Source organism: Mauremys reevesii, linkage group 7, assembly GCF_016161935.1.
Source record: "Mauremys reevesii isolate NIE-2019 linkage group 7, ASM1616193v1, whole genome shotgun sequence".
NCBI classification, from domain to species: Eukaryota; Metazoa; Chordata; order Testudines; family Geoemydidae; genus Mauremys; species Mauremys reevesii.
The window spans coordinates 13,042,218-13,069,893 of NC_052629.1; the positions used below are offsets into that span (position 1 = coordinate 13,042,218).

The 27,676-nt window shown below is 42.3% G+C and overlaps 1 protein-coding gene across 27 annotated transcripts in view; it reads left to right on the forward strand.

The window, feature by feature from the left end:
- Window positions 1-27,676, forward strand: part of ATRNL1 (attractin like 1) — a 1,032,651-nt gene that overhangs the window by 374,385 nt on the left and 630,590 nt on the right. For 26 of the 27 annotated variants that reach the window (XM_039547653.1, XM_039547651.1, XM_039547655.1 and 23 more), the window contains one exon: window positions 5,978-6,115. In XM_039547653.1, coding sequence (XP_039403587.1) covers window positions 5,978-6,115 — 138 coding nt within the window. Of the gene's footprint in view, window positions 1-5,977; window positions 6,116-27,262; window positions 27,378-27,676 lie in introns of those variants that run through there. The other variant, XM_039547671.1, reaches the window with a different exon arrangement.

Here is a 27,676-nt window from a genome sequence, read left to right on the forward strand (position 1 = left end):
TTCTTTACTAGCTGCAATGATATCCTCAGTGAATGGGTCTTCTTCAAACTTTTGCTTGTATTTTGTGTGCCAGTTCTATAACTTGGATGTTAGTTTTGGCATGTAATTAGTTCTGCAGCCTCATGGAAAGTGCTTCTTTGAGACAGTGTGCATCACAATGACAAACTGGTCAGAATTTTGTGTTATTGGTTTGATCTTTCTTACAACGGTATCAAGTTCATTGGTGAAGCCCTTCCTTTCCACTTTCTTAAAATTAAAGTGGTGCCAGAGTGGTACTGAGTTTGGTGTTAGGCTGCATTGATCTGTATGGCAATGGGCCAGTGTTGTGAATGTGGTATCAGACCCAAACTAAGTTTGTTATATGAACCAACTATGTTGTTGCTGCCAAATGCCTGATCAGGATTTTAGCACCATTTCCATCAGCTGCTGTTGAAAGAACTGGTGAGTTTGTGGTCTTGAATTAAGCTCAAGTGGCGCATATTTGTCCACAATTCAACTAGTTCACCATGTTAATCAGTTATATAGTAGCCCCATTTGCCACTGTGACTATTGGAGAGAGTCCAGCGGAGGGCAACGAAAATGATTAGGGGGCTGGGGCTCATGATTTACGAGGAGAGGCTCAGAGAACTGGGGTTATTTGGTCTGCAGAAGAGAAGAGTGAGGGGGGATTTGATAGCCTTCAACTACCTGAAGGGCGGTTCCAAAGAGGATGGAACTAGGCTGTTTTCAGTGGTGGCAGATGACAGAACAAGAAGCAATGGTCTCAAGTTGCCGTGTGGAAGGTCTAGGTTGGATATTAGGAAACACTATTTTACTAGGAGGGTGGTGAAGCACTAGAATGGGTACCTAGGGAGGTGGTAGAATCTCTTTTAAGGCCCAGCTTGACAAAACCCTGGCTGGGATGATTAGTTGGTGTTGGTCCTGCTTTGAGCAGGGGATTGGATGATCTTCTGAGGTCTCTTCCAGCCCTAATATTCTATGATTCTATTAAAGTTGCCAATGATCACCTGCATTTTGTCATGTTCGAGGTTATATGGGCTAGTGAATTTGAATTGTTTGCATGGTGGTTTGTAGACAGATGTGATGGAAATGTCACCAATGTCTACAGTCAAGACTTCAGTGTAGTTCTTATCAGTCATAAATGTTGTGTTGATAACAAGATCAGGTTTGATTACTTGTGATTAGGGGGCTGGGGCTCATGATTTACGAGGAGAGGCTCAGAGAACTGGGGTTATTTGGTCTGCAGAAGAGATAATACTGCTGTATTACGTGTGTGATCTTTCAATGGCCAAGTTCATCTTGAGTATCTTTGTTAAATCCCTCTCTGTTTCTCCTGGAGACATAGCAGATGGCAGTTATAGTCAGCACACATTTTGGCTATAAGATCTTGTTTGGCACTTGAGAATTCTTCAACATTTTATAATATTATTGTTAGTGCCATGATAAGGACCCTTCTGAATTACACTGATCACTTGTTCTACATTCAGGTACAGTTGTTCAGTTATGCTGTTGACTCTATTGGTCTGAAGGCATAGACATATTATTTGGTTATATTATGGTGATGGGGCAGGATTTTTGTTATGAAAGAATGTTGCACCCTGTGAAGTGGGGGAGGGAACAGTCCCAGATCTTGCCCTGTGGTGGCACAGTTTGGTTCTGCAGGCACCCCATCCTCCGTTCCATCAGGGTTCTTGAAATAATTTGCTCAAAGACCAGAATACTTAAAGTACAAGTATGTGGGGTCTTATATATTATGTCTTTTCAAAATACAGATTCTTTGGCCTCTGAGTTCCAAACCTTGTTTACCTTTAGGTCAGGAGACTAACAACCTTCCTTCTTGAGTCCTGTCCTGTGATTAGGGCCAGGTTCCTCCAGTCCTCCACTAGCCAATTTAGAGTTAAACAAAGGAAAAGTTTAATATATTCTTAATGCTAATGAGTGATGATAAACTAGCTCTAAATAGCCATGCAATAAACTACAGCAGGTGCACTCTCTATAATAAAACAAGATTCCATTCAATTTTCTGGTTTTCACATGCTTAGAAACTTTTGTGCTGGAATTCTGCCTGAAAGTGCATATTTTTAGAAAAATTGGTTAATCAATTATGGATTTTTAGAAGAATGAAAAATACAAAACTTTTCTCCATTGGAAAGAAGGGTCTTTTTGACGGGTGGAAATACCTAAGAAACAACAGAACTTTGAAATTTCAAGCTGCATATGTAATTAGGCCTAAGTGAACAACTTGTACCTTTTTTAAATATGAACAATATCTGTTTTAAAAATATTATGAAAATGTGAGACTGATGATTCACAGTAAAAACGTGTTAGCTAGTACGTAAAAATAGATGCAGTGCACATGCATACTGAGGAAGTTGACTGCACCAATATTTGGTTATAATAATTTACAGGCACAGCTGCTGAAGCAGGAGGTAATTGTAAACTCAAGAGGTTTCATAGCTTCACAGCCAAGAGTGGTGTTGGTTGTTGCACAGTAAATTGCTAAATTCCTACTCTGCAAACCTGTTAACTCTGAAATGAGAATCCATGTAATTTATGTATTCTATTTATGAATACCAGTCACCATAGTATCTAGATGCTGAACCCAAATAACAAAAGCAGGAGGAGTTTTGAAATGGATTTTAATTGGACTTTGCTCTTGTCAACTGAAGGTACAGCTACTCTACTTAAATTCATTCACTTTTCCTCCCTCTTTTTCTCTTCTTTCTCTCTTTATTCTATTTCCTTTATTTTTTCTTCAGTACCTATTATTAGGGGTAGAGTGATACAAAATCAGTAGGTTTTCTGCTGGATTCTGAAAACATTCTAATAAGGGGCTCATTGTTATCTCTTTCAGTAGAGTACTCCACAGCCTGGTGCCCAGTAGCTAAGATTGTTGTGCTTCTGATTCTACAAAAATTTTACCTTTAATATTTTTGGTTTCTGTAACCGTTGACAACTTTGCTTTCTTGGTATATCACATATGGAGAGGCAATCGCTTAAACAGACAGATTGAGGTTCTTGATAATTAGAACCAGGATTCTGAATTTTACCCAGAAGTGAACAGGAACATGTGAAGTGTGCTGGGTATTTCTGCCTGGATGGCCGCCATCTCTGTACTGTGTCCTAGGTATTTATAGATATATCCTTACACCATCTTTGGAGGTAGAGAAGTAGTATTCTCATTTTCCAGATGGACAAACTGAGACACAGAAATTTTGACTTTTTCAAGGTCACTCAGGAGGTCTGTAGCAGACCCAGGAGCTGAATTCATCCTTAACCAATAGATCATCCTTTCCCATTAAACTTTATAACTTGCTTTTTGTGACTGGTCCAGCTGCAATCTGCTGTGTCTTGCACAAGTGTAGTTTTTTTGATTGGGCCTAAACAGAGGGAGCCAAAGTTTTTCAATATTGAGGTGATGAATGTGTGGATCTCAGCTGACAAGTCCTCATTGGAAAGGAATGTAGGTGTACCAATAATTCAGAGGTGGTGGAAGCATTTCTTGCACTGTTGATGCGATTTTATGAAGGAGAAGAGAAGATTCCAGTACACGCTATCTTAACAGATGCTTTCTCGAGGGGTTGCTGCGAGGTCTTGGTAAGCTCCCTTACTCTTCATACCCGTACCACTTCCATCTTCCTGATTTGATACTTGTTCTTTCAGAACTTTCTCTTGGAGCCACTGTGTCATCTGTGTGATGGCACTGGTCATATTGACTGAAGAGATGTATGATTAGGTGCTGTCAGAATGTTGGTGGCAGGGTAAGCCATGTAATCACACAGCTTCTTCCAGGGTCTTATGTCTACTGAAAAGGAGGGAGAATAGGCTTTATCTTATTGATAGTCCACATAGGAGGGCTCTGGTGAAAGAGGAACCATTTCCCATCAACACTCTTTGGGATCTATATGAAATGAATTATCTTAATCTTTTTATAATTTCTACTCTGCTGAGTCTTGTACACAGGTCAGCAACACTCAGGGATTGATTGTGCTGAAGCAGTATGACCACTGAGGTTTCACTTCTGTCTTCAGCCATAAGGAGATCCTCTGTCAGTTCTGCTAAAGGGCTCTCTTTCTCTGCATGCTTAGTCCTGATTCTGAGGGATCAGATTTGTTAGTAGAGTGCATTAGGAGCTTTTGTTGCATGGTTATAACCACTTTTATATTTATATATATATATATATATATATATATATATCTATCTTTGCAACCTTGTTAGTCTCTAATGTCGGTTTCTTAAGAATGCACTTTGTGGGTCATATGATGATAATTTTGGTTATTGGTGCATTCAGTGATTCTCATTTTCACCAGGCATGATGAGCAGGGATTAGAGTAACTTAAAGTGGTCCTGATGTATCTCAGAGGTTTCAGTGCCCCAGCATCAGTGATAAGGCCAAATCCTTTCAAGGAAGCTAAGATGGCCCTGGACTTGTTTTTAAAATTTTTCCTTTCTCCCCTGTAGCCACCTATTTTCAGCTGTTCGTTTGTTGATTGGTTTTTCCCCAAAAAACAATAGTCCGAGAGCTCTTCACAATGGGTGGGATTTAGTTAAATCTTGGTTAATCAACCGATTAGCTATATTCATGACTGCCTGTTAGAATTTATGGGAGAGGGGAAGGAAGCTTTTTTGAACTATGAATGAGGACTGGATTCAGTCAGTGTCAGTGAGACAAAAGACTGTCACTCAAGCCCTCAAGTCACTATTGTGACTGCTGCTGGAATACTGTGTCAGTTCTGGTGTCTCCAATTCAAGAAGAATGTTGAAAAATTGGACACTGTTCAGAGAAGAGCTGTGAGAATGATTGAAGGATTAGGAAACCTGCCATATAGTGATAAATTGAAGGAGCTCAATCTGTTTAGCTTGTCAAAGAGGAGGTTAAGGCCTGACTTGATTATAGTGTAAGTACCTACATGGGGTATAAATATATAATAAATGAGCTCTTCAGTCTAGCAGAGAAAGCTATAACGCAATTCAATGGCTGGAAGTTGAAGCTAGATAAATTCAGACTGGAAACAAGGTGTACATTTTTATCAGTGAGAGTAGTTAACCTTTGGAAGAGTTACCAAGGGTTGTGGTGGATTCTCCATCAGTGACCATTTTAAAATCAAGATTGGACATTTTGTAAAAGAGATGCTACAGAAATTATTCTGGGGAAATTCTATAACCTGTTTTACACAGGAGGTCAGACTAGATCAGGGGTGCTCAAAGTGGGGGTCAGGACCCCTTAGGGGGTCATGAGGTTATTACATGAGGGGTGGCGAGCTGTCAGCTTCCACCCCACACCCTGCTTTGCCTCCAGCATTTATAATAGTGTTAAATATATTTTAAGTGTTTTTAATTTATAAGGGGTTCGTACTCCGAGGCTTGCTGTGTGAAAGGGGTCACCAGTACAAAACTTTGAGAACCACTGGACTGGGTGATCACATTGGTACCTTTTGGCCTTGGAATCTTTATATTTAACATTTCTGATCATTTGTGAATTTTTGTCCCAATACTGTTTTAAATTGGTTTTGTGTTGATTTATCTTAATATAGGGGTTCTCAAACGTCATTACACCGTGACCCCCTTCTAACAACAAAACTTACTACATGACCCCAGGAAGGGGGACTAAAGCCTGAGCCCAGGGTCTTCAGCCCCAGACAGTGGGTTTTGGCCCGGGCAGTGGGGCTTGGGCTTCAGGTTGGCCCTGGGCTTCAACTTCAGCCCTCGGCCCCAGAAAATCTAAGCCAGTCCTGGCGACCCCATTAAAATGGAGTCCCAACCCACTTTGGGGTCCCAACCCACAGTTTGAGAACCGCTGTCTTAATATATATCCTGGTCAGCAATTAACATTAAAATATTCAGAACTGCGATCTTCTGCATTTTTTGTAGTCAGAACTTTTTTATGGTTTCATTTTTTCTCTTAATTATTTGTACTCACAATAATTTTGTTCTCAGAAGCAAATTAGGCAATACCTTTTTCTATTTTGTATTCCAGCTTGCCAGTGTAATGGGCACAGCACCTGCATCAATGGCAATATTTGTGACCAGTGTAAAAACCTAACTACAGGAAAACAGTGTGAAACATGCATGCCAGGTTACTATGGAGATCCAACAAATGGAGGCCAATGTACAGGTAAGTATCCTACCAGAATCAAAAGACACCTTCAGCATTGTGAAAGTATCTATGACTGAAAAATTGATATAGTATTATACATGTGCTGGACAGCTAACATTGTGATTTAACGTCCAGATTTAGTTTTCTCAGAGAATCTTCATATTAAAAACATTGTGTAACAATTGTGATTTTATAAATAAACACAAAGAGTAAGATTGTGGTTTTAATACACAGCTTGTATTGGACAGGGGAGAAGAGCTATGCACTGGTAGCAATACCTAAAAGTATTTTGCTTGAGAAAGGTAATATGCCTTGGGAGATCTGAGACAGTGTAACCATCCCTGGCTTTTCAGGGATTCTGCTGCCATTGTCATGTGGGACTCTTGCTGTCCCTATGTACCTGGAATTCAATAACCAGAATAGTGCTGAGTACCTACAGAGAGCTACAGCAGGGAGCTTGAAAGGTGCTCTCCTCCTTTGCTTCTGTGCTTGTACAGGGCTAGATATAATCTAACTCTGATCATTTTCTTTTTACTCAAAGGAGGTTTTGTATATTTGAATGATATTTATCATACAAGTTGTTCATTCTAATGAATAAAACAAATAGGTGTTACTTTTATAAAGGCAAGATTTTCTCTGAAAAGTGACTGTGTAAAATGGAACTGCTTACTCAACAGATCTGTCCCCTGTTTGTGTTCTGTGACAAAGTCAGACTAGACAGCTACCAGAGAGTGGTAGATGGCAGATATATCAGCTCTAGAATGGTAAAGGCTCTTTCTTCTTTAAATGATTGCACGTATGCATTCCACTCTAGGTGTGTGCGCTCCCCAGTCACTGGAAATGTTTCCCTCAGCGATGCCTGTCAGGAGAGTACAAAGGCCCTCTGCTGCTGCGTGCCGATAGTGCCAATATAAAGCACCCAGCTGACCCCACACTCCTCAGTTCCTTCTTAACACCCATGATGGTTGCTGGAACTGCTGCCTCTCAGTGATCATCTTCCTCTTCTATCTATACATAGTTAGTTAGTTGTAGTCAGTTTTACTCAGTTTTGGCTAATTTTAGTGAAGTTCTGTAAATTCATGTTTTAGTGCAGTTTTTGTCCATTCTCCAGTGCCCAGGCATGCCTAGGTCACTGGGCTTTAAGCCCTGCTCCTCCTGCAACAAGGCTGTGCCCCTCAGCAACCCACCCTTAATCTACCTGAAGTGCCTAGGAGAAGCTCACATTGGGCACCATTGCCAGATCTGCAGGGACTTTAAGCCTTGCACAAAGAAGTACTGGGAGGCCAGGCTGAAGGTTTTGTTCATGGAGGCGGCACTGAGACCTCCATCTGAGCCAGGCCACTACCGAGTGCCTCGATGTCAGTAAGAAGTGCTCCTCCAACCATACCAGAATCCTGGCACTGATCACCATCCCCAGGGCCTAGGAAAAGGCATAAGAAACAACCAGCCAAGAGGGGGCGATTCTCTGCACCAAAGATGGCCAGGCATGAGGATCAGAGTACAGTGCAATCTAAACAAAAGCATTCCTCTCTCTCAATACCACAGCACTTAAGTCCAGTACCAGAAGAGCCATTTGTGGCACAGCACCAATATTAGCTTGGTACTGACCACACCAGAGACGTTTGCCAGTGCCAGAGACCTTTTCTCACTGTCGATACCAGAATCACTGGCAGTACAAGAGTCAGTGTTATCAGTGCCAGCGGACAGGAGGGAACTGCCGGATTCTGTCATTGTGCTGAACTGTGCCCTTCAGTACCATCAAAAGGGAAACCTGTTCTACTTGCCTCAGTGTGGGCATCTCCATCATGGCATAGGTCATCAACACTGGTGTGAACAGCACCACCATGGTCACCAAAGAGACTCTCGTCCTCTTCAGAATCAGAGATGAAATCTTATTCTTCCCATCCAAGGAGATGTTCTCACCACTCCTCCAGGCATTTCTACCCTTCCATAGACCCGGGCAAGTGCATAGCTAGGAGGTCACCGGCGACCTATGCTGGTCCAGTGTCCCTTTTGGAACATGTTGTTTTTTCCCTCCAGTTTCCAGGGCTTATTCCAGGCCATCTTATTCAGTGGCCTCTGAAAGAAGAATGCCATTGACCCATCGAGCCTGGTACCGAACTGCAAGAGCCGGCTCAGTGGGATCCTGCTGAGGCAGAAAGAAGCTCTTCCTTCCACAGCTGGTGCTGACCTCCTCCCCAGATGAGGCAGTTTCAGGAGAGTGCGGATGACTATAAATCTGGGCATATAGGTGGAGTCGTAGTGAAAGAATCCTCCCACATTTTAGCCACTGAGGACTCTTCAAAAGTAGCCCTGCCTCTCAACAAGGCCATTATGGACCCTGTTAAGACCCTTGTGGCAGACCCCCCACATCTGTTCTCCCCCACAATGTCAAAAAGGGAAGAACAAAAATACTTTGTTCCTGTCCCGGGTTCAGTTCCTGTTCGCTCATTTCCCATAAGGGTCATAAGGGTGCAACCCCAGAATCAAGACTCAAAGAAATTAGACTTGTTTGGGAGGAAAGTTTATTTTACTGGGGGGTTAGAACTCAGAATTGCAAACCAGTAAGCTATGCTAGGCAGGTATGATTTTAACATGTGGGACTCCATGCAGAACTTCAAGGACTTGCTCCCACAAGAGGCTAATGAAGTGTTCTCCTTACTGGTGGATGAGGGAAAATCAGTGGTGAGGTCTCATTACAAGCTGCTTTGGATGCGGCTGACTTGGCATCCAGGTCCATGGCTTCAGCAGTGGCCATGCACAGGAGTTCATGGCTACAGTCCTCAGGGCTCCCGCAGAAGGTCCAGCAAACCCTTCAGGACCTATTTTTCAAAGGAGCTTCACTCTTTTCAGAACAGACTGATGCATGGGTTAAAAGACTTCAGAGTGACCCTTAAGTTCCTTGCATTGTACACACCAGCTCCTTCAAGGAAACGTTATAGGCCTCAACAGCCCATCTGGTTTCTTTTCTGGTTGCCTGTCAGGAGCCTCAGGGAAAGAGAAGCAAGGGTTTTAGGTGTAGGCAACCACCCTCTTCTGCCTCAAAGTCAATGCCTCCCCCACCCAGACATCCAGGGGGTTCTAAGCAGGTGTTTTGATAGGACACCTGAGGATGCTGTACCAGTTCCCATGATGCCAGACCCTGTTTCTTCTTTATTTGCAAACCACTTTTCACACATCCTGAATGCATGGTCCAGTATTACCACAGAGGGTTGGGTGTTGAGTGCCATGGAAGTGGGATACACCCTTCAGTTTATTTCTACGCTTCCTTCCCACCCTCCCTTGCCATCCCTCTTCAGGGACCTCTATCATGAAGAACTTCTGGGTCGGGAGGGAGGTTCAATCTCTTCTTTGCATGGGAGCGATGGAACAGGTCCGCAGAATTTAAGAGGGAAGGAGTTCTGTTCCTGTTATTTCCTAATCCCAAAAGACAAGAGGTCTCAGACTGATTTTAGACCTGAGTCAGCTCAACAACAATCTCAAGAAAATAAAGTTCTTCATGGTCACACTGGCATCCATTATCCCCTCCCTGGATCCTGAGTATTGACTTAAGAGACACCTATTTTCAAATATAGTATACCAAGGACACAAGGTTCCTCAGATTCATAGTGAACCACTTATGGTACCAATTCACAGTCCTCCCATTTGGCCTGTCTATAGCTCTGCAGGTGTTCACAAAATGTATGGCAGTAGTGGCACGTTTCCTGAGGAGATTAGGGGTGCAGGCCTACTCTTATCGGAAAACTGGCTCGTCAAGGGCTAGTCCAGGGATCAGGTGGTGTTCAATGTTTGACTCATCCAGTCGAAATTCAAGGCCTTAGGCCTTCTGATAAATGCAGAAAAGTCTACCCATGGTCTGGTGCAGAGTATAGAGTTCATTGGAGTGGTGTTCAACTCTACTCATCCTAGGGCCTCCCAGAGTGACATTTCCAATCAATCAGATCCCTGATAAAACACCTCAAAGGTCATCCAATCATACAATTTTGGGCTGTTGTGAGGCTTTTAGGTCATATGGCCTTGTGCACATACATGGTACAACACGCAAGGCTGCATCTCAGACCCCACCAGACATGGCTGGCCTCAGTGTACTCTCCAGACTGCTATCATCTGGACACTCTACTCTTGGTACCTCCACTGCTTCTTGTCTCCTTCTATTGCTAGTTGGATCCACTCAGTTTGTGCTGGCATTCCCTTTATATGCCCTCAACTGTTAATGACTCTGGTTTCAGATGCGTCAGCACTAGGGTGGGGAGCTTACCTGTGGCCCCTCAGAACTCAGGGCCTTTGGTCTCTGGCAGAACTTTCACTCCACATCAACATCAGGGAATTCAGAGCTGTTGCCTGGCCTCTGAGGCCTTCCTGCCCCACATTACAAGCAAAAACTTGTTTGTTTTCATGGACAACGCTGCAGCAATGTTTTATGTGAACAGGCGAGGAGGACCTTGCCCTTCCCTCCTTTGTCAAGAAGCAATGCAGTTCTGGGACTTTTGCGTAGTCAATCTCAAGGCTTCTTACCTTCTGGGAATGCAAAACGAGCTGACAGATCACCTCAGTAGGTCTTTCTCCATTCACCACGAATGGTCCCTTCACCCAGATGTGGCAAGAGACATTTTCCAGCAGTTGGGCTGGGGGAACTCCCTGAATAGACCTGTTTGCAAACTAATTCTGCTCTCTTAGAACACGGATTGTGGCCTCAATCATGGACACATTTCTGCTACCTTGGATGAGACATCTTTATTATGCTTTTCCCCCCTTCCTGCTCGTGCACAGAGTTCTGCTAAATATCAAGCGGGACCGGGATTGGGTTATTCTGATAGCCCCAGCATGGGTCCTCCAACATTGGTTCTCCACCCTACTAGATCTCTCTGTGGTGACTCCAATCCTGCTTCTGTTGCACCCAGACCTGATTTCCCAGGAGCATGGTCGGCTGCTCCACCCAAAACTGAGCTCCCTTCATCTAACGGCCTGGAAGCTCCATGGCTAAATCCTGTAGAGTAGGCTTGCTCAGACCAAGTTAGTCAGATTCTACTAGATAGTAGAAACGCCTCCACCAGGGCTACTTATCTCTTGAAATCGAAGTAGTTCTCTGTTTGGGCATCCCAATGTGGAGTCTTGCCCATGTGTTCACCCATACAAGACAGATTTGAATATCTGTTCTAAGTTGTCATGGGATAAAAGGGAAGGTCCTTTCATGGATTGAGAACTGGTTAAAAGACAGGGAACAAAGGGTAGGAATAAATGGTAAATTCTCAGAATGGAGAGGGGTAAGTAGTGGTGTTCCCCCAGGGTCAGTCCTAGGACCAATCCTATTCAACTTATTCATAAATGATCTGGAGAAAGGGGTAAACAGTGAGATGGCAAAGTTTGCAGATGATACTAAACTGTTCAAGATAGTTAAGACTAAAGCAGACTGTGAAGAACTTCAAAAAGATCTCTCAAAACTAAGTGATTGGGCTACAAAATGGCAAATGAAATTTAATGTGGATAAATGTTAAGTAATGCACATTGGAAGAAGTAACCCCAACTATACATATAATATGATGGGGGCTACAACGAATCAGGAAAAAGATCTTGGAGTTATCGTGGATAGTTCTCTGACGATGTCCATGCAGTGTGCAGAGGCAGTCAAAAAAGCAAACAGGATGTTAGGAATCATTAAAAAGGGGATAGAGACTAAGACAGAGAATATATTATTGCCCTTATATAAATCGATGGTACGCCCACATCTTGAATATTGTGTACAGATGTGGTCTCATCATCTCAAAAAAGATATACTGGCACTAGAAAAGGTTCAGAAAAGGGCAACTAAAATGATTAGGGGTTTGGAATGGGTCCCATATGAGGAGAGATTAAAGAGGCTAGGACTTTTCAGCTTGGAACAGAGGAGACATGATAGAGGTATATAAGTGATGTGGAGAAAGTAGATAAGGAAAAGTTATTTACTTATTCCCATAATACAAGAACTAGGGGCCTCCAAATGAAATTAATGGGCAGCAGGTTTAAAACAAAAAAAAGGAAGTTCTTCTTCACACAGTGCACAGTCAACTTGTGGAACTCCTTGCCTGAGGAGGTTGTGAAGGCTAGGACTATAACAACGTTTAAAAGAGAACTGGATAAATTCATGGAGGTTAACTGCATTAATGGCTATTAGCCAGGATGTGTAAGGAATGGTGTCTCTAGCCTCCATTTGTCAGAGGGTGGAGATGGCTGGCAGGAGAGAGATCATTACCTGTTAAGTTCACTCCCTCTGGGGCACCTGGCATTGGCCACTGTCGGTAGACAGGGTACTGGGCTAGATGGACCTTTGGTCTGACCCAGTATGGCCATTTTTATGTTCTTATGTATCTGTTGCTTCTGAAACAACAAGGCTTAGCAATCTCTTCTATCGAGGTTCACCTTGCAGCAATATCAGCTTTCCACCATCAGGTGCATAACCAGTCCGTTTTTTCTTGGGACCTGAACCTGGTCTTATCAAAGCTTATGGGACCACTGTTTGAGCCTTTGGCAACTTGCTCCTTATTATGCCTCTCCTGGAAAGTGGTTTTCTTAGTGGATATTGCTTCATCCAGAAGGGTCACAGAACTCCATGCCCCTTACATAAGAGCCTCCTTATACAGTCTTCTTTAAAGATACGGTGTATGTACGCCCTCACCCCAGTTTTGCAGTTTCATAGTAATTAAGCAGTCTATCTATCAGTCTTTTACCTGAAGCTGCATGCAAATAGGAATGAACAATGTCTTCACTGATTGGATGTTAGATGAGCTCTAGCTTTCTACATAGAAAGAACTAAACCATTCTGTAGGTCCACCCAACTGTTCGTAGCTGTAGCTGACATGATGAAGGGTCTCCCAATCTCTTCACAGACAGTTTTGTCTTGGATTACTTCACGTGTTCTCACTTGTTATGATCAGGCAGGTATTTCACTGTCAGCTAACCTGACTGCTCATTCCACAAGATTGACAACATCTTCAGCAGCTTTCTTAGTACAGATCTCTATTGAGGACATTTGTAAAGCAGTGACCTGGTCATCGATGCACATGTTTCTCCTCCCATTATACCATCACTCAGCATTCCAGAGATTATGCCAAATTTGGTTTAGCTGTTCTGCAGTCCATGTGTCCATGAACTCTGATTCTTCCAACTATTCAACTGCTTAGGAGTCACCTAGGGTGAAATGCAGTCACTGAAAGAAGAAAAAATGGTTACTAACCTTCTGTAACTATTGTTCTTTGAGACGTGTTGCACATACCCATTCCATGACCTGCCCTCCTGCCTCTCTACCTGGGAGTTTTCCAGAAAGAAGGAACTGATGGGGCCCAGGGTTGGCTGGGTGTTTTATACCGGCACTAATGGTGCATTGCAGCAGAGGGCACTCGAGCTGCTCCGGTGGTTACCACTGAGTGAAAAATTTCCGATAATTGTGCTCAGGGTGTGTACACACCTAGAGTGGAATGTACATGTGTAACACATCTTGAAGAACAGCAGTTACGGAAGCTTAGTAAACATTTTTTCCCTGTAAGCTGAAATGAGGTTATTTCAGGTCATCTAGAGACACGTGAGTCCAATTAAGGGTTGCCTGTGACCTTTAAAAAATCCTCCTCTGGTTAGAGAAAAGGAAAGAGAGGAGAGACAAGCTGCAGCAGGGCTAGGGGCTGGAAGGCTGCTGTCCTCTCTAAAGGGGAAACAACTGAACTAACAGACTGATTGGGGGATGACTAGCACCCAGAGACTAGCATAACAAAGCAACAACATAGAGAGGGACCAGGGAGAGGTATTCCCTTTTTGTGTTGTGAACTTGTTTCTTTTTGTTTGGCTGAAGAGTACTCTTTTGGGCCACCTTGTAAATGCCTTGAAAACTCTCTGGAGTGGGACTGATTTACTCCAGGCCCCCACCACCAGAGGGGAAATGCTGAGCCCTGCTAGGTGAAGGGAGATGCCTGTCCAAAAGTTCATAGTCATATTTACTGCCTTTAGTGCTTTCTACTCTTGTTGCCACTCAGAAGTTAGCTCAATCAGTTATATCTGTGTGATCCTATTGAAAGTAATTGAGCTACAGAGGTGTCAATGAGATCATAATTTGAAGACAATTGTAGTTGCACAGTAGTCACAAAGGACTTTACTGCAAAACCTTTAATGTCAGTGATGATCCACGAGAATAAAAGAATCTAATTTGCTTTTCAAAGGTTCATTTGTAGGCCTTTCAGCCAGGGGAAATACATTAATGTGTGAACTGAGCACATTTGACATAAGCATATGTAAAGGGGGTTACACATGCTGTTTTAAAATCAGTGTGTTTAAAAATAGAGCTGCATTTCCAGGTAGAGGGAAATGGATCCTTATGCCATTTTCTAACATTATCTAAACCTGCTATCTAGATTGTAAACAACTTGGGGCAGGGGCTATGTCTTCTTATCTCTTATACAGTGGCATTTTGTCATGTAACTTTTGTATCTCAGTGTCTATTCTCAGTGAATAAAGGTTGGTAAACGTTGCGCCACAAGCCCTCCTTCCCCTACCCGAGGACTATGTGATTTGATCTTGGCCTGCATAATGTGTTGTTATGATGATGTGGTATAAAGATGGTGTTATCACTTGTTTGGCGTGACCCACATAACTTATCTGTAGCTTCCCCACACATAAGTAATGCAAATGTCCCATTATTTTGATTTCTGATTTTATATGTAATACATATCATAAGTGGCAAGCTGGTTTTGTAACAAGTTAGACTGAAAGTATTCAGTAGTGGAAAAAATACCAATTAAAACACAGCAACAAGCTCCTATTGTCTTATTCACGCTTGGTTTGATCTAAAGAGCCTAGTTTGCTAAAGGTTACAAGTCATCCTATTTTACTAAGTCTGTTCAGTTCTGTAATTGCTGCATTGGAGGATTCCCATTGGAGTGAAAAAAGAGATCTTTTATTCCAGATGGTATTTGTATATTGCCTCTGGGTTGTTTTCTCCCTTGCACTAGTGATTTTAAAGCCTATAATATCTCCTCCCATATATCTGAAATAAAAGGATATTTTTAACCTCAGCAGTCCTTGTGGTAGTGGAAGAAGGATCAGGTTGGCAGCTGCAAAATGTATAGAAAAGTGCAGGTGACATATTTTTTCTCCTGTAGCATTGATGATTCTTTTAGTGGAACCTTACCCCTCAAGGGATGTTAGTTCTCTAAAGCTCTCACCTCTACCTCAGCAATTTAACATGCAGTCCCGGTTACATGAAAATGCACATCTGGTAAGCTGAAGCACAATACAGTGAAAATGTGTTCAAGGGAATGGAAAGATTAATGTCTACCCTTATTGACAGTTGCACATTTTCGTGGTGCTTTATGAAGCTTTAAATAATTCTTAATAGTTCTCTTATTTCCTGAAGTTGACAAAATGTTCTTTTGCTGTCTATAGCACCTTTATGGCAAAGTGATGTATTAAAGTATCTTTTATTCTTCAGGGATACATTAGCTATCTAACCAAATAAGCATTTTGTCACCTTCAGTGAATTATGTGTAATGTAATAATGGCTAAAATCAATTTATAAGACCTGTAAAATTATAAATTTTACCACTTCTTTCTTCAGTCCTAGTTACATATTACTATTAGAGTCCTTTTTTTTTAATTGTAGACGTGATTTTAAAAGGGCTATTTAGGCTTCAGAATGCTTTAAAATTAAGATGATTGTTATTGTGAGACTTTATTTATGTTTTAGGGTTAGATATTAGTTTTTTTCCCCAGATCAGACCTGTAAAACTGCTGCTATCTTTAAGTGTTGTTGATGATTCTATCCATTGATGTATTGTTAGCTTTCCTTCAATGTTTTGAGAGGTTTGCCTTTTTCTCTTACTAGAGTGGCTCCCAAACTTTCTAGTGGTGTTCAGCAGAGCACTTCCTGGTGATCACAGAAAGCTGTTGCATTACTACTATTTCTTCTTTACTACTTTTTGTACCCTGGTCCATCTAAAACTCACCATTGGCTCTCATCACACCCTTCTGTATAACAATATCCATCCTGCCCCTGTCTTCCCCCAACTGCTCTATTTCACTATCCTTTTTACTATCCCCCCTGCAGTTACCACCAGTTCTCCCTACTTCTCTTCCCTTCTCCCTCCCTATCTTCCCCTCTTCTTCCACCAGCACAAATCCAGATTCCACATCCACACCCTCCTTTGCATCCTTCTCACCTCTGGTGACATTTGCCTCAGTCCTCACCTGCCATTCCACCCTTCTTTGTCCCCACTGCACCTCCCACTCTGGTCCCCACCACCACTACTACCCCTCTTTTGCCACCATTCCTAACTTCACATCCACCTCCATCTTCTCTCCTCCTCTCTCTTGCTGTGTCAGGAATACTTACTCCATCTCTGAAAATATATGTCATCCATGACCTCTTCATATCTCAAACCCTCCATCTCTTGACTGTCAGAGATACGGATCGCTTAGCCTGACACACTGCAGCTGCTGTCTCTTTCAGATGTCTCTCTGCTTCTCGCTCTCCCTGTCCTGGATCAGACTATGGTGTGGCGTTGGGCTTCTCCTCTCCTATTCCTGCTGCTTCCAACTTCTCCCTCTTCCAAAATCTCTGCCTCTGACTCTTTTCTCCCCCTCCCTGTCATTGTCATCTACCATCCATCCAGCTCCTCACCACCAGCCTTCCTCTCTGATTTCAACTCTTGGATCTCTGTCTTTCTCTCATAATCTCCTACATTCATCCTCGGGGACTCCAGCTTCCATGTTAATGACTCATCCCACCCCTACAGCTAAATATCTCTCCAGTCCTTGACTCCTTTTCCCTTCTCTTCCATCATAAAATCTGCCCTGGCTTACCCTTAGCATGCACTTTCTATGCTCCTGTTCTTACACTGAAGAGTGTCTCTGGCTGAAATCCCATGATCACTACCAATTCATTCTCTCCTGTTGCAGTTAAAACCCAACTCTACTTCTCCAGCTTTATTGAATCCCACACCATAATCCCAGACTCCCTTTCCACACCTTTGACCCACTTCTCAAACCCTCCCTTCCTCCAGCCTCTTTGTCTGCACAGCATCTTGCCAATTTCTTCCCAGAGAAAATTGACAAAACACAACATTTGTCCTGATCTATGGCTAGGGCTCCTAGGCTCTCCAGTAATTCAATTAATAAAAAATACTACTAATATTTATGGAGTGATAATGCCTAGGGTGAGATTGTAAAACCATTGTTCTAGCACCATAGAAACATAGAATAAGAGACAGCCTTTGCCCCAAAGAGCTGGCAATCTAAATAGACAAAGTGAAAAAAGGGTGAAAAGATGAACAATGTGGTGGTTTGCAAATGTCATGATTGAAATATGATTTTTTTGTTTCTTTTTATTTTACTGTCTGGTTATATGGGGAGGCCGTTAGCTGAAAAGAGAGGCAAGGAAGGTGGACATTAAAGTGAGGGGATAAGGAAAAAGAGGAAGTGCGTGTTTTGGGGGAGGGGAAGGGAGCATGGAAGGCAGGTGGAGTGAGACTGAAGTAAAGAGACTGAGGGAGGGAGTGGGATTAAACATACAATCAGCAAAGAGGAAAAACGTCCATAGTAGAAACTGTAAAAAAGCAGTGGAATGTGACTGACATCACGGGCTGCAGATCCATTCTTTAGATGCTTTTCTTTGCTGCTGTCAGCTGCGTTTCTGGCTGGCTGCTCACAGCAGGTTTTTGTCCCTGAGTCCACCTGGCTGGATTGAGGGGTAGGGATCCTTAGGCAGATGGTACTGTTTCTTCAAGCTGTTTCTTTGGGCATCCAGACTCTCCTTCTAAAGAAGGGACAAAACACTTACCTTACTACTTGCTGTAATCGCCGCATGGATGTGGGAAATTGTGAGTGGGAGAAGAGGTTGTGCTGGGTGAACACAAATGGGACGGGGTGTGGTTTACTTTGGAAAATTTTTGAGAGCCTGTCTCCTAATAATGTCATCTAGACCATATTTCCCTAATTTGCTTATGGGAATGTCACATGGAACTGTGTCAAAATCCTTACTAAAGTGAAGATAGATCACATCTACTTCTTCCTCCCTATCCCTATCCTGTCAAAGAGAGAAGATTCATAGGAGAATCATGCATGCTTCATTTTTCAGTACCTGGAGAAGCCCCTGTACCTCCTTACATCCATCACAGGCTTAAAAGGAAGATGATGTATGTAACACAACAAATCCCTCAGTCCCTCCCCCACCTTTTTCCCAAGATTGACGATCCCTGCCTGAACCAATCCTGCGTATACATCCATGCGACTATCCCACAAGGCTCTTTGCTAGGAAGGGAAGTGGCTTCACACCCTTGTGTGGTACCCCCCAGAATCTATCCCAAAGTTTGCACAATGGAAATATACTAGTTCTACTGCTAAGGAGACTCTGCAAGTATGGGACATTGAACATCATTTGCCCTGTGCCTAACCAGTGACACTTATAGTATTACAAATAGTTTCAAATTACTGATATATTAATAGTAGCAATACATTATTGAAAAACTTTGTATTTTATTATCAGATTTTAATTTACTGTGGGCTGAATAAATTGTTATGAAAAAATATTTTATTTAAATTACGTTTCTGAAGGTTTTCTGGAAATATATTTAAAGGGACTGACTTTCATTCAAGTATACAATGTCCTGAAAACAAATAAATTCTGTTTTGCAAGTCATCTTAAAACATTCCTTGGGATCTGACATCTAGATTGCAGAGAAGGAATTTGGGGCAAGAATAATATGTTCCTAAGTATCTCAAACAAATGATGTGTTTACAAGAAAAAAACACTACTGATATTTGCCCATACTTTGAGCACTTATTATAGGTGCTATTTCATTTTACAAATTACATATTTTGGAATCTGTAGCAGTTTTGTTTGTATCAGTGAAAAGATTTCCATCTTGATGCACACTTAATGATTGGCATCCACTCTAACTTGTTTTCGTGTCAAGAACTTAGCATGTCATTTGTTGGAAATTGATGTGTAGTAGTCTGACATTGATCATAATTTTTTCTAATTAATTGTCATCCAGAATGTTTGCTTGGAAAGAAATTATGCCCAATGTCAATCATTTGCTTTAATTCTCTCTCTCTCTCTCTCTCTCTCTGTGCCTCTCTTCTATTTAGTCTGTGAATACTCAACTTAAGTGCAGCTCATGCAGAAGATTGCATATTGTATTCTGGGGATATGTGTGTTGTTCACTTGTATTTCTACATGCCTAATATATGATTCTTGTATAGATGTGTTTATTTCCTCAATTCCTGATTACATTCCATCGTGGAGATGCATAGCTTGGATGTTTTGGTTATTGTTTTAGGTATTTACTACATAGCTTGACTTCTATATAAAAGTTCAGTACTAAATGACAGTCTTATTGATTACAGATATCAGGCCTTGTATTAGTTGAAAACTTTAATATGTATTTCTTTAAAAATTGCATTGATAATTTAAATCTTTTTGTAATGTCCATGGTACTAACCAGTAAACAGAATGTGAAATTATTATTACATACTTCAAGACAACATATAGTTTCTCTCTTGCCAAGAGTGGTTTGCAATATTTATGTGAAAGAAACAGTACATAATGAACAAAATAGTAAATCCAGTCCTTGCTCATGTGATTAAGAGCTGTAAGATCAGGCTCATTCATTGCACAAGCAGTTATAAATTGTGTGATAGTGACTGTCCCAGAATGTCAGTTTGTTTATGTAAATCTGGAGCCTAGCAGGCTAACACAGCATTTACATATTTGTCAAACTGACTCTGTGGATATTGTTATTTCAGATAGAGCTTTCTTGCAGACCACCCCAAGAGAGGATGAATTGCCATAGTAGCTATGTACTATCACAAACCTCATCACCTTCTGTTCTAAGTTCAAGGTGCATTTCTTTGACCTTGCATTTTTTAACATAAACATATAATTGTGTGTGTGTGTAAATCTAAAGCACTGTGCACACTTTTCCTTCTGGGGAGAGGATGAAAGGAAAATGACACATTAGTCACATGGCTTAATGTACTACTAGAAAGTGTTCAGATACCGGGGTGATGACCGTGGGACACAGAATTTGTACAGAGTAGAATATGAACAAATACACAATCTTTGTATTGTTTATATGTCAGTGGCTTTTGAGAGCCTTACTTATTAGGATTCTTGACGTTTAAAGTTACATATTTGGTAATTAAAATAAGTGTCAGTTCAAGGACACAGGAAATTCCTAATTAAACAGTATTCTCTAGATAAGGAGTAGCTGGAAATGAAAGATTCTGGAACTGTTAGTGTTGAGAGATGGTAACTGATGTTGGCTTGCTCTGCTTGTGCTCTCTACTACATTTTCTTCTGGGTTTTGTTCTGCCATATGTTGTATAAGAGGAGGGGAGAAAGAAACAGTTTAATATGAAATTTAGAAGAAATAGAGTAAGAAGAGTTCTGCAAAATGTAAGAGTAATGGGAGAAATCTCTTTTGGAAAATAAAGTGGGAGACTGCTGAAAACAATGTGTCATTTTGGCAAAAAATTTTAGGATTATTTTCAAATTAATCTTCTACTTATCAGTGTTAAAGAATTTTTCTCTAGCTGCTTATCTTGTAATTTTCTTTAGGCAAGGTATTTTTTTTAATAATTTTGAAAGTGCCTTTGAGATGCCAAGAGTACATGCTTTAAGGTAATATATGACACAGAATGCAAATGTGTAATACACTTAATGCTCAAATAATGGAAGCTATTTGCTATATTTCCATTTTTTCACTTGGTGCTGTACATCTCAAATAATATATAGGGAATATTTATATTTTTTCCAAATGTGCATAGGAGATAAAAAGTAAAGAGAACCATTTCAAAAGCAAAACATTCATTGCCATCTGTTGCAAAAAATATTCAGTATTGCACATGCAAGACACAGGCATTCTGGCTCTATTCGTTCTAGCATTTTTCTTAGGATTTCTTACCATTGCATTACCAGCACTGCAGCTTCAGCAGTGGAAGCAAGGATGAGAGTGCTAGCATAGACAGGCCACTGCTTAAACAACTGCTGCACTCTGAGCATGGTTAGTTGGCAAGGTGGATAAAATGTCCGATGACTAGGGCCCTACCAAATTCATGGTCCATTTTAGTAAATTTCACGGTTATGGGATTTTAAAAATCTTAAATTTCAGTTTCAGATATTTAAATCTGAAATTTAATGGTGCTGTAACCCTGGGGGTCCCAACCCAAAAGGAGATCATGGGGGTGAGGGAGTCACAAAGCTATTGTAGTGGGGTCACAGTAGTGCCAACCCTTACTTCTGCACTGCTGCTGGCGGCAGTGCTGCCTTCAGAGATCGACGGCAGGGGAGTGGCAGCTGCTGGTTGGGCACCCAGCTCTGAATGAAGTGCTGCCGCCAGTAGCACCGCAGAAGTGAGGGTGGCATGGTGTAGTATTGCCACACTTACTTCTGGGCTGCCGCCGGAGTTGGTTCTTACCCAGCCCTGGGGTGCCCCCAGCCCTGCCCCTCCCCAGTGTTTGGAGGCGTTAAAGAAGCCTGGGGCTGGTTGGCTGTGTGTGGGGAGGGTAACCACAGCACCCCACCCCAACTATGGCAGCCTGAGCAGTCACCTACATAGCCCACCCATAAAGTTGGCTCAGTGGGTTGAGCATTGGCCTGCTAAACCCAGGGTTGTGAGTTCAATCCTTGAGGGGGCCACTTAGGGATCTGGGGCAAAATCAATACTTGGTCCTGCTAGTGAAGGCAGGGGGCTGGACTCAATGACCTTTCAAGGTCCCTTCCAGTTCTAGGAGATGGTTATATCTCCAATTATTACCTTTTACCCTCCTGAAAAGTGACAGCCCTCCTGCCCCCACCATGCCACACTCATTTATGTGCTGTTGGTGGTGCTGCTTTCAGAGCTGGGTGCTGGCCAGCAGCCATTGCTCTCTGACTGCCCAGCTCTGAAGGCAGCGCAAAAGTAAGGATGGCAATACTGCGACCTCCCCCCTCCGGCACAATAGCCAAATTTCATGGGGGAGACCAAATTTCACAGTCTGTGACATGTTTTTCCTGGCCATGAATTTAGTAGGGCCCTACTGATGACCATTCCAAGCTAGTGTTCCCATCAGTTGAGCTTCAATGGTGATGAATTTTAAGAAAAATGCAAAGACATTGCAATGGTGGGACTGTCTACTTCATAGATATAGTCCAGTAAAGATTTATTTTGTCTCAGATATTTGGGACAGTCATTTTTCCCCTTATGTCCCAAGGTTTGGAGTCACTGACAATGATAAGCTAGTTGCTTATAAGTAAAATGTCATTTTTCTAACCAGAAATCCTAGTATTGATATAAATGGTTCTACAAGAAACAACTTATTTGAGTAATTGTACGCAAGAACTCCAATTCTAGTGTCTATGCACCTCAGTCATGTGAGAGGAGATTTTTTTGTGGCTCTGCCATGGATACCCTCATTCCCCCCCCCCACCTAAGGGTATAAGGGATGAAGTGGGCCCGGCCTTCCTTCAGTTCCTTCTAACCACTGATGGCTGTGAGATGGAACAGTTGGCAGTGTCTGCTTCTCATGCACAGTATGCATCTTAAATTCCTTTTGTATATGTAACAAGTCTACGCTAGTACAGAGATATAGTATACTGTAGATAGTATAGTTATTTTTTTCTGATGATTTTTACACCCATTGGCTGAAAATAATTGTTAATGTTAGGGGCTTCCCTGTACTGCAGTTCTAGCTTATCTGGGAGAAGTGAAATCCCTGGGGTTCAAAACTTGCCCCTCGTCTGATGTGGCTATTCTGCTGAACAATGGGTACATTTTATTTTCCTGAGGGAAGGGCAAATTTCCCATAGGTGTTCAATTTGTTATTCCTTTGCAAAAATAACTCCAAAGGGGAGAGAAACTCGCCTTAAACTATTCCTTTTGGAGCATTTTGTGAAAGCCTTCTCAGATCTGGAGGAAAAACATGCTTCATCTCTGAGTGCTCCTGTGAGCTGCAGGTCAGTTTCAAGCTCTTTGGCTCACTTGTCAAAGGAAGTGTCAGCTTCTGAAACCAGCAGAACGCTACATCCTCCTCAAGAGCCAAGATATAGGTCATCCCTTTTTGTGCCTGCAGAAGTAAAACACAAGTCACTGTGTGTTAGACTCATCTCAGACGCCACAGTTGAAGATAGCCAGTGGCTTAAGATGAGACTCTGTGGTTCCTAAGTACAGATTGTACAACAAATGCCTGCAGTACCAGCTAAGTCTATGGACCACATCTTCTCTGGCACTGACTCTTTGGTACTGGTCCTCTCAGGGGTACCCAGTTTTCCAGTACCAATGTTTATCACCATGGTACCACATGCAGGAACTGTCACATTGGTACCAACTTCCTCCACTTCTCAAGTAGAAGGGATTCCAGGGCACACTAACCTACCAGAAAACGTAGATTTGCCCCTGGAGTACATGTACTCCTTTTCATCATAGTAGGGAGTCTTCTCCTCTTGACTCTACGTACTCTCCACAATATCACACTGGGAATTAGGGAGGAACTTAACAGACTGCTTTCTGAGCAGGCCCCCTTGGTATCCTCCCCTAGGTCCACCAGTTGAGTACTCAGATTGTTTTTAATCAGGTGCACCCTGTGGTATGCAACCCTATTCCCAAAAGTCAACATTAATTGCCATCTGCTGGTAGGATTAGATCCACTTTCTCTAAGACTTAGTATAGACCTTCCCAATCAGCTCAATTGGTGCAGTCACAAATCCTAGAGCAACAGGAGGAGGAGAGTGATGAGGATCAACATGCATCTGTGGATAAACAATTGATCCCAGCTGCTTTGAAGATACATTGAACTTGATTTAAAGCTCTATGGGAAGCTGATGTAGAGAGCAGAGCACAGATGTGATGTGCTTACAGTAGCCTGTGTTGCTGGGGAGATGCACTGCAATGTACTGTACTAGTTGGAGTTTCCTAAATGCTGACATTTTCATGTGCGGTGTATTGCATTGCTGTAGTACAGTCAAGAGGTAATGGCGTGAATAACTGAGGTTAGATCTTTGTCCAACTGTAAGAACCTGCAGGACTAGAACCTGGGACCATGGGAGTTCTGGGCTACTGACATCTCCACCTCAGCATAGGAGGCTTAGGCTGGGCTCCCACAGGAGGATCCTGTGAAGCTGGGGCCAGCCGGAAGTACCATCCAGGAGAACCTGCATAGCAGCTCCTCGCAGATCACTGATTGGCTGGCACTGGTATGTAAACCAGGAAGCCATGACAAAGGGTTGTCTGAGCAACAATACAGGCTGCCTGCTTGCCTTGCTCCAGATCCCGTGCGTGAGAGAACTGACATTCCGGCTTCCTCCTGATGCCTGACTGCTGGTTTGCCCTCTGGCCTGTCTCAGACTCTGACCCTCTGGTTCCCAACTCGACCTGACTCCCCCTCTGACCACTAGGTCTGATCGCCCACAACCTGGTTGTGATACCACCAGGTGAATTGGAGTCTCCTAGAGAACCAGAGATGGTTGAAAGTGTTACTCATGGATTTACTATATGAGTACTTAGTGTCAGCATGGAATCCAAGAGTACTCCAGACTAGAGACTGAATTGACCAATTGTGAGTGTGTATCTTCAACCAGAGGAGATGGCACCATGACTTCACACTCTTCAAAACACTTTCCTCTGCCCACCAGCACCACCTCTGTGTTGCTTGGGTTCAGCTTCAGCCTGCTGTTCTTCGACCATGAGCTGATCTCATCAAAGCACTGGGGCATCTTGGTAGTGTAAGCCTAGGTATAAGGAACTTGGCATAAGTCAAACTGAGTTCTTGGGGAATCAAGTGGAAGAGGGCTCTTGGGAACCCCAACAGGCAGTAGTGGTGTAGTAGTATGTGGTGGAGGATAGCTGTGTATGATCTGCATATTGTTGGCATTTGAGTCCCTGTCATCTGACCAGTTCACCTATTAATTGCATGGAGATGTTGAAAAGGACCTGAGATAGACTTGATCCTTGTTAAACTTTACAAGCGAGGGGTCTATTGGTGGAGGTTCAGTTTCCCATCATTACTTGAAGGATACGGAAAATTCAGGTTTTTGTGGCTTGTTCACCTTATGTGAAGTTCAATAAAGATAAATTTCTGCCTAAGAATGTTGCAGAATTTAATTCGTCAATCTATTCACCTATCAGTTATCTTTCTCAAACCCCACCCAACTTAAGAGGAAGCTGAGGTACACACCTTTGATGTGATGAGGTCACTATCCTATTATTTTGACTGGACAAAGCCTTTCAAGAACTCACTAAGATGGTTTGTGACCTTTGCAGACAGGGTTAAGGGTCAGGCCATATCTTCTAAATGAGTATCTAACTGTACAAAATCCTACTACTAATTAGCCAGGTTAGATTCCCCTGTGCACATTACAGTCCACTCCCCTGGGCTCAGACAGCCACTATTGCTTCCCTAAGAAGAATCACTATTGAGATATTTGCAGAGTGGCTACGTGGTGATCAGTCCACAGGTTCTGTCAGGATTATTCCTTAGCTGAGGCTTCCAGGTCAGACTCCCTCTTCAGTGGAACTGCCCTGCAATAATTGTTGAAATAGGACTCCTAACTCTCCTCTCAAAATGAGGAGCTAACTGCTTGCTAGTCATAAGAAGTGGGATTCATGCAGGCAATTACTTGAAGAACGGTTATTTACCTTACTGTAACTGTGGTTCTTTAAGATGTATTGTCCACATGGATCCTACACCCCAATCTCCTTCCCCATTTCTATGGAATCCTACAACTCTGGGGTTAGGCATTAGCAAAGGAACTAAGGGTCAGTGGGTGTGCTGTCCCCTTTATGCCCTTGGTTGGAGGAGGGGTGCAAAGGCATCCTGGGTGCAGGTGAGGCCCCAATGGATATGCCAAAATAATCCAATCTCTCACACACGAGCATAAGAGTATCAGAAGTGAGATCCACGTGGATGACACATCTTGAAGAAGCATGGTTACTATAGGATTAGTAACCATTCCTTCTTTAGAAAATAAATTCCATACAGGAAAATATAGTTAATCTGACCAACAATTGACAAATAATTTTTCTGTTCCTTTTTTGGCTAAAGTATGCTTTTGTCAAGGAAGTTGGAAGGGAGGTAGTTGGTTTAGCTTTAGTTTGACCTTTCGGGGGGGGGAGGGAGGTTGGGGTTCCCTGAAGCCCACCCCCAACCGCTATCCAAGTTGTCTGTAATGTCCTCCCTCTTTGTTGTACACGAGGGGTTCTCCAAACAAAAGAAAGGTCCTTTTCTCTGTCTTTCCCTTTCAAGAGAGGGGAACCTGAGGTGGTATTTTTTTTTTAATTTTTTTTTTTAAAGGCAAAGGTGGCCTGCCTTTTAGGCAGTGTTTCTGTAGTCAGCGCTTTGGAGCTTGTCTTATCAGCTGGTCTGCTGTTTTTAATTAGTCTACTACTAGAACCTCCTCTTGGAGCACTCTGCTTGACAGCTGGTCCATGAAATTGCAAGGGTGGTGAGGTCTGCAACTCTCTCTCTCTGGGCTGATCTCTCTCTGTGGTCAGTAGTCTCTGAGATGTTCTTCCTGTTCACCTCCCCTTCCTGTGGCAGGTTTTTCCTTTTTAAGCTCCCCCTCCAGTCAAAGCAAGCCCTACAGGAGTTCCTCGTTAGGACTGAATGAACCCAGAAGAGTTCATTACTCTCCTTACCACCAGAGTGAGGGTGTGTCCCTTCATACTTTTGTAGATTTCAAAATATATGCAAGCTATTGGCAAACTGAAGGCAATTTTCTAATTTTTTTCAAATAGCACACAAAAACTAATTAGTGATGGTGCTGAAGTTAATTGCATATTAGGGATGCTTAGAGCAGGTGTAGAGAAGCATCTGCACAAGTACTCAATATAAATATTTTATAACCATATTAGAAACAAACATATTATGCAGTTTAAGAATGGAAACACTGTTCTCTCCAAGAATCACTTCATTTAGGTAGTAATACAGCATAATGGCAATAATATTTTTTCTTTCTAGTCTCAAAACTAGAGTCTGAAGTATTTTCTTGTAGGAGTTGTATGATGTTACTTCATATAAGTGAAGCCGGACAAGCAATGTTATAGGCAGTTGGCCTGAAGAATTAGCTCTGTGAGGAGAAAAAAACAACAGTGTATATTTTTTAAGAATTGTCAAGCAACTTCTTTCACATTCTTCATGAAATGAAATGTATTTTGTTTTTTAATTATGCAGATTTTTAAGCCCTGACCCACTGCAACTTGTTGAATGGTGCTGAGTGGCCTCAACTCCTGTCACCCCAAATAGGAATTGAAGGTACTAAACACACCTCTGGAAAAGCCCAACACATTAAGATACTTCCTATAAAAGGGAGATTTGTTGCCTTTCAAGATTCTCACAAAATGTGCATGTCAATGAAAGAGGTATTTCTTTTTTAACAACATACTCCTGAGCTCTAAATACACTTCCAGATGATGCTGCTGTGCTGCTGAAGGCATTTCAAGTCAACAGATTGGTGGTTTTGGGAGAATAGGAGAGGCATGTTTGTTTTGTGTTTTTATTGAGTTTGCAGCCTGCCTTGGAGGTTCCTATTTGAGCAAGCAGCTGCAGAACTTCAGCAGCCACATTATGGAGGATATGAAAAAACAC